This window comes from Falco rusticolus, chromosome 7 (genome assembly GCF_015220075.1).
Source record: "Falco rusticolus isolate bFalRus1 chromosome 7, bFalRus1.pri, whole genome shotgun sequence".
In the NCBI taxonomy this organism is placed as follows: Eukaryota; Metazoa; Chordata; class Aves; order Falconiformes; family Falconidae; genus Falco; species Falco rusticolus.
Window position 1 is genome coordinate 38,601,555 of NC_051193.1, and position 12,544 is coordinate 38,614,098.

Consider the following 12,544-nt stretch of genomic DNA (forward strand, 5'->3'; position numbering starts at 1 on the left):
TGCCTTAAAAAATATGTAATTTTTCTTTAGCATTGCTCATGAAAAGGAGACAAGGAGTTGGCAGAGCAGTTTGATGCTTATGCTACAATTGGCCTCTGCTTTGCTACCAAATATAAAACATAGATCTAATTTTCTAAGCAAAGACAAGTATCATCTGTTCTTTTTGTCAGGCTTCCATATTTTATTCAATGCAAAGATTTTTCAGATCAGTTAGGCAAGGTAATCTTCAGCTGTCCACTTGGATTTATGCAGCTTAGATCAAGAAATCCACACGCTGGCATTTAGAATTTTGTCAGAGACACTGTGGATATGATCTAAAGCTAAAGCTTGGCTAAGTGTTCCTTTGCTTGTCCTTCCAGTACGCATGCATCTATGAAAACAGTATTGACTAGGCAGGTCAAATGCATGTACCAGCAAATTTCTCAGTTACTGAAGGTAAGCTCTGTGCTATTATCATCTGCTTTTGTTACTGCAAGAATGCTGGCAAGCAGGCTAATGTAAACAGTACTTTGATTGGATTATTGAAAACAGTCTTTTTTTGTTTGTTTTATCTGAGAAACTGTGTACTTAATGGTCTGGTTGTTTACCTTTTCTTCTTCCTAGCTTTTTAAACATTTGATATTTCTTACATCTGAAAGAATATTTTAAAAAAGAAAAGAAAAGAAATTGAGGTAAGGTATACTGTGAAAATTTCAAAAGTCTCTGTTAATCACATGTCGAAGAAGGGGATGTTTGTAACAATGGAGATTGTCATGTTTACCATGTAAGCGTATTTGAAGGACAAGTAGTGTTAAGATTCAGTTAAAGTTGCTGTGAAACCATGATCTTTATCTCTTATGTTGAAATATATATATATACACACTTTATTAACAAAAAAAATAATTATTTGGCATTTGTATTTTCAGAATGCAGTAGTCCTACACCAGGTCCTGGTAAGGAATGGGAAGAATATGTTCAGATTCGTTTGCTTGTTGAGAAAATTCGCAAAAAGCAAAAAGGTAAATGTGAAAGACTTTTGATAAGGGCATCTCAGGGTATTGATTTGCCTAAGGAATTGTCTGTTGGCATCTAAAAGGAATATTCTTTTTCTTGTTATTATATAAATATGCAATTCTGTTATTTTGTGACAGAAAATCTTAGTTCTGTGACATACAGTTGCTTTTTACAGTTGCAAGTGTTTCTGCAGTGTTCTGGTGGGCATGAATATTTGCGTTAACCATTTCAGTACTTAGAATTCTGAGTGAATATCACAGATAAATGCTCCTGTGATAGTTCTGTCTGATAAGTAGAAAAAGGGGCTTGAGACTGTGATGAGATGACAGTCTGAAGTCTAGAAGTAAAAGTCCTTTGAGAATAATAGGTCTTTTTGATTTCTGTTAGCATATTATGCCCCTCTGCCTCTATAAATCTGAACATTTTGTATTTAATTTTCTTACCATTTTATTTTAACATGAACACTTTACTGGACATAGAAACAGTTTCAGCAGTTCAACATAATGATGCTAAATTATGACAAAATAAAAATATCTAAATGCACAAAATAACTGCATCATCTAATAAATCTATCTGCTATAAATCAAGCACACAACTAAAATAAAGAAATGCTTATGGTACCACAGTTAATATGGAGTTTTATTGCCAATCATGCTGACTTTAAGGTACACTTATTCTTTAGGCTAGAACAGTTTTCTCGCGATATGTTCTGCAAACCTCACTGTGATACTTTATTTTCATATTAGCTTTGGTTTTATTCGGAGGTATGCTCTAAAAAATGCTTTTCAAGTAATTTTATTAAAATTAGCCTCTTTTATAACTAGTGTATTTTAATGGCTGAGAAATAACTTTTTAACCTTGAAATTAATAGATTTGGGCTGGACATACCTGAAAAAGTCCTGAAACAATTCTTTCTTCTCTGATATTTACACAGTGATGGAAAAAAAGCCAGACTGCATTTAAAATGGAGCTTGAGTGGTTCATGTACTTGCTTGATGAAACAAGTACTTAGAGGCTTGAAATGTCCTTTTCGCACCAGTTTTTAATATATTTTGACTAATGTGTAAAAAACTTCTTTCGCGAAAGGACTTTAAAACCTCTGAACATTGGTTATTGGCAGAGAGCATATGGAAGAATAAACGTTACTGTTAGGTGGAGTGACTGCATCCTGTAGCTGTAGAGAGATGAACTTGGTTCATTGTTTTGCTGTCCCGTGACTTCTATAAATTTATGGTACATGTCTAGGTTTTTATGATGTGATACATGTGTTATGGTAAAACATAATTCATGTTAACAAGAACAGAGTTGGCATTGGGGTTGGCCTGTTCACTGTATCTTTCTTCTGTACCAGAAAGATCGAACCATCCATGGGGAACGTGGCTGCTGGTGGAGGTGGTAGAATTAGTATAACAGCATTATGTTAATGGAGTGTGGCTTTTTTTTCCTTGAAAGATGCAAAGCCTGCTAACCACAGCACTGTTGACATACACATGTCTTTTAATATAACATTTTTACAAACATAGTGAGTATCAATAGTATGATGTCTCAAAACTATTTTTTAATGCAACATAGTGATTTATACTACAGAGATTTCTAGCTTAATAAAGGCTTTAAACTATTAGCAAAGGAAGTATAAATTGCTGTTGGGAACTCTGAGACATACAAATGAATATATACTGCCTAAAGCATCGTACTTCTTGAATAAAACACTGGGTTGCAGAATGTGAACTAATATGATCTTGATTATAGAAAACTCTTAATTTGAAAGCTGAGTAGTATTACTGTCTAAAATTTTTCCTTGACTCATTAGCAAAATCTTAAATAAAACTAGTTTTTCAATATAGATTTTCATAAGTATAGCTATATTTTGTGCAGTATAGAAATAAATTGTTCCCCATTAGTGCTTGTAATTTAAAGGGGCTGCTCTTCTCTTTAATTTGGAGAAATGTGGGAAATACTGGACTACATCATATGTGAGGAACAAAGGTAGAATTTCAGAGATGCTTACAGAGTGGTTCCAAATACAAGCTGGATGTTAAAAGCTTCCAGTAGCCTTTTGCAGTAGTAAATGTTGGAAACCAAAAGAGCAAAGTCCTGGACAGTATAAACACCTATCAAGTTCTGCAGAAGCTATGCAACTAGCTCTACTAGATTTGTGAGGCCTTAGCTCTGAATATATTCCACAGAAAATAGCATACTGAAGGGACTTTGAAATAAAGCAGAAACACTAGCTTCTAAAAAAAAAAAATTCAAAGCACCGTGCACCACATTCTCATTGTGTTCAAAAAAATGTTTTATCAATATTTATTTTTTTATACTGTATCATCAAAGAATATAGTTTTAGATGATACTTACACTTTTATGTTAACTGCAGATTTGTTTGGTTCTGGGTCTTGAAATGCATGAATTGGAGATGGGGCAATATTTCAAATACACTAATGCTACTTTCCTAAAATCCTTTTAATCTAAAGATGCATTTATCCCCTGTGCTTAACCAACATATCTTTGGATGTAAGCAATTTACTGATGATGTTTTGTCACCCATAAAATGGCCTGAGCATTTCAGGGGCATTTGGACACTTCTGACATAATCTGGCCCTAGAGAACGCAAGAGGCAAAGAGGTACAGAAGGAGCTGGCTGAGCATAGCCAGGAACTATAATGCATAGGTTTAAATCAGATGATGGTAAAGGGGAAAAAGGCTGAGGAAATGAATGAGGCTTGTGATTTCACCAGTGGACCACATGTCTGTTGGAGAAGCAATGTGTAAAAATTTGGACAAGCTCTGTGATGTCAGGAAGATAATCAGTCCTTAGCTGTTTTAGTAGATCCGTACACTACAGGGAAAGGTAAATGCCTTGTATGTGAGAGAAGGAACTTGAGATCTGCTTATCGTCATTTCCAGTACTGAATTAATGAAATTGCAGCTTGCCTCTCAAATTCCTCCTCGTGACTGCATTAACGTGTTGTGTTGGTTGCATTTATCATTAATATTAAGCTGGGAAATATTTTCACTCAGCTTTTTTAAAAGGGAAAGAGGAGGGGGGCTTCATATTTCATCACAGCTCAGTTTAGGGGGTTGTGTTTTTAGGATGACTGGTAAGCCAATTTGGCAGAATATTTAAGTTCATGAAAATTGAGTTTGACATTTGTATACTATTGAGTAACACTTAACAGAGACCAGTTCTGATTTAGCTACTTCAAAGTAGAACTGCTGTGGGATACAGATAGCTTTTTACACGTGCTTTTATATTGAACTTCTTTGTCTATCTAGATCCTCTTATTTCTGCATGTTTTTTAATAAATTGTGTATATAGGTTTGTCTGTTGTCTTTGATGGAAAAAGAGATGACTATTTCCCTGATTTGATAAAATGGGCAACTGAAAACGGAGCATCCACAGAGGGTTTTGAAATAGCTAACTTTGAAGAAGAGGGGTTTGGTTTGAAAGCAACAAGAGAGATAAAGGTGAGCATGTGAACATTTGACTTAGATTAGAAAATCGTGTTTGGAATGTAGCTGCAGAGCTCTGAAATGTACACCACCTTCCCTTCCCCCTTTTGACTGCTTGTGAAACTGCTTTTCTGAAGTGCTCTCAACAATGCATACTCGAGAAATAAAATTATTGATAAAGACTATTGGATAGTACTGTGAATTTTTAATCAGGTTTTCTTGCCCCCTCTTTTGCCTGTACTCTCTACTTCATCGCCGGAGTGCTCTATCCCATTGATGTATCCCTCTCATCCATGTTTTCTAACTACTTAGTCTATTCTCCTCTTTCATGTCCCTTCTTTTAAAGTATTGGTCTTTCTGCCTCAGAAAGAGGTATTTGCAATACTTACTTTCCAGTGAAAATCTAAGAAACCCTTAAGAAACCCCCAAATATTACCTGATAATTGTAAAGAATACTGTTTTGATCATCAGGTAATGAATATATACACACACAGTTAGCTAACTGTTAAAAGGTAAGTATTAAAGATTGCCTCTTTCCATTCCCATTTTACAGATGGGAAACAGCTTTGAAGAACAATCGGGTATTGTTGGAAAGAATATATTAATATATACTATATTAATTCTGGGGCTTCAATAGCACACAGTTATTAGGTCTAGTATTACTGATTGATAAAAATCCTGAACAGTTCTTCTAAATTATGAATGGGCAATGTGAAAAAACCTCTACTGAGAGAAAATATTTGATCATGTAATTAATAACAGTATAATGTATCTGGTAGCTTTGAGACTGTGCGTGCAATTTACATGTTAGCAGTTCCAAAGTCAAGCACTATTATTTTGTAATCTGAGTGTCTTTGTTTTAAGCTCTGTGTAATGCAGATTCGAACATTTCAAACACTTGGCATATTTATATAAATGCTAACTGACCCTCTATGCATTTTTTCTTTTCTGTAGGCTGAAGAGTTGTTTCTATGGGTTCCTAGAAAACTGTTAATGACAGTTGAGTCAGCTAAAAATTCAGTATTAGGTAAGAGCTTAAGGAAGTTCTTAAGCAAGAAGTTGATATGCATGGGATTATTCAATAGGAGACTTTCTTTTTTTAGCTGATCTTTATTACAGGGCTTGCTTATCATGCCAACCATCAGGTTTGGAATGCCTAGAAGCTTGAAGTGTCAGTGGAAAGAATTTAATTTTCCTCTTTGTTTCTGACTGAGTGCACTTTCTTCCAGAAGTGTGTGTCTTATTTGGAACACGTATCATGTAGCTTGTATAACACTTAGAGATGAAATGTTCTGAGGTACTGAGAGTATTGTTCTAGTTTCTTCATGTCTTCTGTCATGCAATGGTACACGAGGTGTTTACTGTGTGAAATAACTTGCAGCATAATACAATGTGGGCAGCTAAATACTTTAGAAACCTGAAAAGCTTTTTTGTGGTTGTTGTTATTGAAAATTCTTAATGTTACCACATCATGTTCATTTGAAGTAAATCTAGTTGACATTTTCCATGGACAATTAATTCAGTGCCTCACCTTTCTGGGTTAATTCAGGATCCCTGTATTCTCAAGATCGAATTCTTCAAGCCATGGGCAATATAACATTGGCATTCCATCTTCTTTGTGAGCGAGCCAACCCCAACTCTTTCTGGCTGCCCTACATCCAGACGCTCCCAAGTGAATATGACACTCCTCTCTATTTTGAAGAAGATGAAGTGCAGTATCTTCAGTCAACTCAGGCCATACATGATGTTTTTAGCCAATATAAAAATACAGCTCGACAGTATGCCTATTTCTACAAAGTTATTCAGGTAAGCATCTTAAATGTAGCATATAGTATATGTAGTTCTCCCTATTATTAAGGGAAGTGTGAAAACAATGATGCAAAATAATAGACCAAGTGTATTGCTCTTAGGTGTTTAAATTGTTAAAGCAGTTTCCTGCTGTTTTTTGAACTGCTGTTAAAATTTTGCAGTTCAGTAGGCTTATGAATATGTAAGAATGTAATTGATTGAGAGGAGTGATTACTGCCTTTTGTTTGGCACTGGGTGAGGCTTCATCTGGAATACCTTACAATTTTGGGCCCACCAGTACAAGAGACATGTTGACAAACTGGAATGAGAGCAGAGGAGGGCTATTAAGATGTCATTTGCTTCAGCCCTTTATCTGTACAAGGACAGACTGAGGGAGCTGGATGTGTTTATTCTGAGGAAAAGAAGGTAAGGGATTATCCAGTTACTGCTTTCAATTTGCTACTGGTAGCGAGACATCAGAAGTTTGCCAGTGGGAAGTTAAGCTAGGTGACCTGCAGAAATCTACAACCTATGCCTCTATGACTCTTCGAAAAAATGTGTAGTTTGCAGTAAACAAAGTAAAACTATAATTGTTAATTGACATAGAATAAAACCACCGCATATGTTGTATTTCCAATGACCCTGGATTAACTGTTGTTCTCTATTTAACATAATTATTTTGATTGCTTTCAAGTACAAAGATAAGCCCATCTGGTGAGAATTTGAATATGGGGAGGCTTGAGATGGGCGAACTTTTCATCATGTTCTGAAGTAATGATTAAAATGGAGTTTGTAAGATAGAACTGTTACTCTGACTGATGTCTAGACATAATTGATGTTGTAAGTGAATGGTAATGTGTTGTTGTTAAGGTAGCGCTCAATGTCCAAACATCCAGAGCTTTTTATGGCACCATCTGTGTGAAAAGCATATGACTCTGTACTGAATTTCCACAATTGTGTGATGTAGATACCATTTTTTTGGCCATAGGAGAGGTCAGAAGCCATAAAGTAATGTTCTCCTTTAATGCTTTCAGAGTTCCAGAGCTTTTCTATTAACTGGTTTAAGTCAACAAAAGTTAAATTACTTTGCTTAGCTCTTTGGTGTTTGAAAAGCCTCATATGTTTCAAACACAGCATCAATTGACCAAGTATAAGGAGTGGAGGAATGCATTTTGAAAACCAAAGTCTTTAAAAATAATGGGTGAAACCCAAATAAGATGCACTTCATTTTGAGACAAGGAGTAGGATATGAACAAAGGCTTTAATATCAAGAAGGAACAGAATTCTTCCTTCCAGGTGTCACAATTCATACAATAGTTTAGCCAACTGTCTTTTCTTGTCATGTGCTCTTCTAGGCTGCCAGTTCACACTTGACCTTCCAGCTTTTCACTTTGTTTCTCAAAGTGTACTACCTGAGCAAACACAGCTCCTAAATTTTAGTTCTTTAGAATATCTTTTTTACCCCTAAATAGTTCTACTGGTTTTAGTTATTAGCAGAATGTTGTGTAACTTCATCCACTTCTTCCCTTCCGACTGCTATTCATGTTCTTGCAGTACATGCAGATACTACACTTGCAGATAGCTAAACTATCACTGGGACTAGTTCCATCATTTTCATTGACTAATCCCGCAGTAATAGTATTATGTGGTCACAACATTAATTAAAAAAAAACCACGAAATACAGTTTTACAGAGAAAAGAATTCTGGATTGAAACTGTGGATTTTGACTGCCATGTGTCCAGTATTTCAGAACCACTTCTCAGTTGTTGATGAATATATGTAGATTGATATCAAAGTGATGCAAGCACAACTGAAGAATGTATATGAAATGCAGTGGTGTAACATCAGCTGAAGCATGAGATACCTCTTACGTGAAAAGCAGCTTAAATGGTTGACAAAACACTTTTTGCTTATGAAAGTTTCATGTGGTACACAATTGTTTAAGGATGGCAAATAACATGCTATTTCTCTTATTGTCTCTTAAAGCTAATCAAAGATCATTTGTATAGTATTTGAGCTAATGTCTTCAAAGTTATGTCTCATGAAAAAATAATTTATATTCCACATCAAAGTCCATGCTATTTACTGTTACAAGTAAGAAAAGCTACAGTTTAAGTAAAGAAAACAATGTACATGAGATGACTTTAGGAGCAGAGACAGTCTTTAGAATCCCAGTGATGGTGATGTTCCTTTAACATGGTAATAAACCTTTAATACTCTGCACTGTTATATTTTCTGGTTTACATTTGCAATTCTACAGAAGCTGATATGGCAGCTCGTGGAGGAAGACTTCTCAAACTGATATTGTAGAAACTGATTCAGTTCAGTTTGATCTGCAGCAATGGGAAACCTTTGTGGAAATAATGTTTAAATAAATGACTGTCTTCTCTTTGAGCTTTATATTAGTATACTCAAGAAAGTGTTTAGTACTGCCGTTTGTATGAGCTGTTGAAATGTAGGTTCTGGCCACATGTGGGCAGAAATCTAGACCAGATTTTTCATTCTCCTGACAAATGCTTTTATGGCTTGTTTCATGTTCTTGTATAATATAGCTGTTGTTTCATGTTGAGCGTGAGCGTGAAGGTAGATCAGGTAGGAATCATTTGCTTTATTTACTTGTTTCTTAGAGAATGAGTGGTAATAAATGTTAGGTAAATTTTAGGTGTATTCTAATGTTTAGTGCCATGTTCCAGCACAGCCATGTAACCACAATTTCAGCTAAATGTTTTGTTACTAGTATTCAGTAAATGGCAGGTTAAGGAGATACATAATTTCAACTGGCTCCAGGAGTGCCAAGTGAATGTACTGGGTACCTACTACTAACACTTTTAATGAAAACTTGGGGAAAAGTTTTGAAACTTCTTCATTTGTGTTTCTGCTGTCAAAAATAAGAGCAAGCTGAAATGAATTTTAGCATAATCTTGCATGCACTCATATCATTTTATGAACAAAATTGACCCACAAAATACTAGGGCTAAGGGTAATTTATGAACGTATGGGAAAGGTAAGAAGAGGTGGGGAGAGAGGAATTCATCATGTAAATGAAAAAACGCAAAGTAAAACCGCTTTCCTATTGAAGGCAGCATACTCTGCAAGCTTTATGAAAGTGAATGTTAGATTTTTGTAGACCATCATTTCATTCAGTACTACTACTGCTTTATCATAAGCACTGTAATGAAATCTGTCTTGTGTGACCGGGGTTTTGATATGGCTTCAGGTGTGCAGACTAATACTTTTTTGAATTTATAAATGCACTGTTTGTAATACAAAAATCTTATAACTAAATTTACTTTCTTGATAGCAATTCTACTGCAAAAGTAAAACTTGTAGCATCTTGAAATGAAAGGTGTGTTGTTGATAGTTGAAGACACTGAAAAAGGCAAGATTTTTTAATTCCTTTGCAGTGTTTTTAGTCTGCAAAATGTTTCTATGGCTGGGGAAATAAAAGGGTTAACAAATCATTTCTTTAAATGCTTCACTTTCTTTCCAAATAGGATTGCTAGACTTACTGAAATGATAGGTTTGCAGTTTAAAACATTGTTTGACAAGTGCTGGTCTGTTTTATTTCCCTAGCTTCTCCATAAGGGTGGCTTTCTCTGAACACTGCAGTTCTAACTCTTTCTTCAAGTGCTTAGGCTGGACGCACAGGAAGAATGGGCAGTTTTATGAATTTCACAGCTGTTGCAAGCTCAACTGTAGTCTGGTTTGATAAGCAGAAACAGGTGGGATGTTGAGTAGACAAAAATAAACCCTTGAGCATCATGTTAGCCAGGCTCTATAAATCACACTGACACCTTTCTAAACATATGTAATTTGATAACTAAAAAATAGTTAAAAAGTTCTTAACAGATGTACTTTAAAGATGTATTTGGCCTTTGCATTGCTATCAAAATGCAGCAAATGGTCAAAAGAGTACTTTCATCGCAGCAGACTTGTAGTTCGCAAGATGTTTTTGTAGTTTGTTCCAAAGAGAACTTTTCTTTGCTGCAGGGTTTTTTCTTGCCCTGGAAGGTATGCATGTGACTTCCATTAACATTTATGGGCATTGCATGCCTACTGAAGGGTGAACAGAGCCCTGATATTTATGGCTTACTGTTAACTTTTTTTTTTCTTGTACACTGAAATGTGGTATAATAGGCACAAGAGGGAGCCATATAGTTTGCAGACATTCACAGTGAGATTATATTCCTAAAGAAAATACAATCAAGTTTGAAGCTTTTTGAAAAGAATATGCAGTGGTCTTTGTGTTTGCCTTTCAGTTGCATCTGTGTGCCTGTTTGTAGTTTACTACAGAGAAGTTTTGGTAAATCAAAACAAGATGTCAATCAAGACAGGGAGTGCTCTTAAAGAAGGTGGCAGTGCCCAAACTATTTACATTTTGGACACTGTGGGTCTGAAGCAGTGTTGTTTCTTTTCCACAGGTTAAAGACTGCCTTACCAAAAGACAATTTTATGGTAATTTTGGTTAACTTTTTAAGCCTTCGAAGTTATAAGTCTGAAATCAGCAGAGCCAATCAGCTGGCCATAGCTTTTGCCATGGTAACCAGCTGTGGTAGTGACGCTCTATGTGAAAGTAGTATCTCTATGTAGCTGCTTCTCAAGCGCTGGAAAAAGGATTGGTTTTGCAAGACTGTCCAGGATGGCAGTTTGGCATTGATTTAAACACTTGTTTTCAGCCTGTAGACTCTGGACCACTGGAGGACTGCAGATTTTTCTGAAGGGCACCAGCAAGCTAGCTGTCTGTAAAAACACAATATGGGTGACATTGTAGCAGGTATCTGCTATAGGCTGCCTGATCAGGAGGAAGAAAGGGGTTCATGAGGCCTTCTACAGACAGCTTGAAACAGCCTCACGTTTGCAGGCCCTGGTCCTCATGGGGGACTTCAGCCACCTTGGTATTTGTTAAAGAGGCAATACAGCAGGGTATAAGCAGTCCAGAAGGTTTGCACAAAACACTGATGACAACTTCTTGTCCCAAGCAGTAGCAGAGCCAGTTAGGAGAGATGCTACTCACATTCATGGACCTTGCACAGAAAAGGAAGGTTTTGTTGGGGATGCAAAGGTGGAAGATGGCCTCTGCTGCAGTGTCCATGAGGTGGTGGAGTTCAGGATCCTGAGAGGATGGAGCAAAGCAAAAAGCAAGGTCATGATGCTGGACTTCAGGAGAGCAGTACTGGCCTCTTCATGGATCTGCTTGGAAGATAAGGCTCTGGAGAGAAGAGGGACCAGAGAAAGAAAACATGGTCAATACTGAAGGATCGCTTCCTCCAAGTTCAAGAGCAGTCCATCCCAATGAGCAGGGAGTCAGGCAAAAATACCAGGAGGCCTGCGTGGATGAGCAAGTTGCTCCTGACAAAACTCAAACACGAAAAGGAAGCATGGACAGGTGGAAGGGTAGAAACAGGGACAGGTGAACTGGGAGGAATACAGAGATGTTGTCCAGTCATCCAGGGATAAGGTCAGGAAAGCTAAAGCCCAGCAGAAGCTGAACTTGGCAGGGGATGTCAGAAGCAACCAAAAGGGCTTCTGTAAGTACGTAGGTGACAAAAGGAAGAGTAGGGGAAAATGTGAGCCTGCTGCTGAATGGAGCAGGGGGGCCTGGTGACACAGAACATGGAAAGAACTGAGGTACCAAATACATTCTTTGCCTCAGTCTTCACTAGCCAGACCAGCCTTCAGGAATCCCAGGTCCCAGACCCCAGGAAGAAAGGCTGGAGCAAGAAAGATGTACTGTACCCTTGGTGGAAGAGTATCAGATCAGGGGATACTTAAGCAAATTGGATGTACACAAGTCCATGGGCCCGGATGGGATGCACCTCAAGTGCTGAGGGAGCTGGCTGATGTTATTGTGAGGTGATTCACATGTCATCCAGAGGGACCCAGACAAGCTTGCGGAGTGGGCCCATGGGAACTTCATGAGGTTCAACAAGGCCAAGTGCAAGGTCCTGCACCTGGGTCAAGGCAATCCCCAGTATCAGGACAGGCTGGGGGATGAAGGGATTGAGAGCAGTCCTGTGGAGAAGGACTTGGGTGTGCTGGTGGATGAAAAGCTGCACATGAGCCAGCAATGTGCGCTCGCAGCCCAGAAGACCCACTGTATCCTGGGCTGCATCAAAAGAAGTGTGGCCAGCAGGTCGAGGGAGGTGGTTCTCCCTCTCTACTCCACTCGTGGGACCCCACCTGCAGTACTGCATTCTAAGCCTTCAGCACAGAAAGACATGGACCTGTTGGAGCAGGTCCAGAGGAGTGCCACAAAAATGGTCAGAGGAATGGAACACCTCTGCTGTGAGGAAAGGTTGAGAACTGGTGGTG

General features: G+C 37.6%; 1 protein-coding gene across 4 annotated transcripts in view; it reads left to right on the forward strand.

Annotated features, from left to right (window-relative positions):
• The window catches only part of SETD3 (SET domain containing 3, actin histidine methyltransferase), a 63,775-nt gene that overhangs the window by 25,514 nt on the left and 25,717 nt on the right, over nucleotides 1–12,544 (forward strand). For 3 of the 4 annotated variants that reach the window (XM_037393747.1, XM_037393746.1, XM_037393745.1), the window contains 4 exons: nucleotides 906–998; nucleotides 4,310–4,458; nucleotides 5,398–5,470; nucleotides 5,993–6,249. In XM_037393747.1, coding sequence (XP_037249644.1) covers nucleotides 906–998; nucleotides 4,310–4,458; nucleotides 5,398–5,470; nucleotides 5,993–6,249 — 572 coding nt within the window. Of the gene's footprint in view, nucleotides 1–359; nucleotides 436–905; nucleotides 999–4,309; nucleotides 4,459–5,397; nucleotides 5,471–5,992; nucleotides 6,250–12,544 lie in introns of all 4 variants that reach the window. The other variant, XM_037393748.1, reaches the window with a different exon arrangement.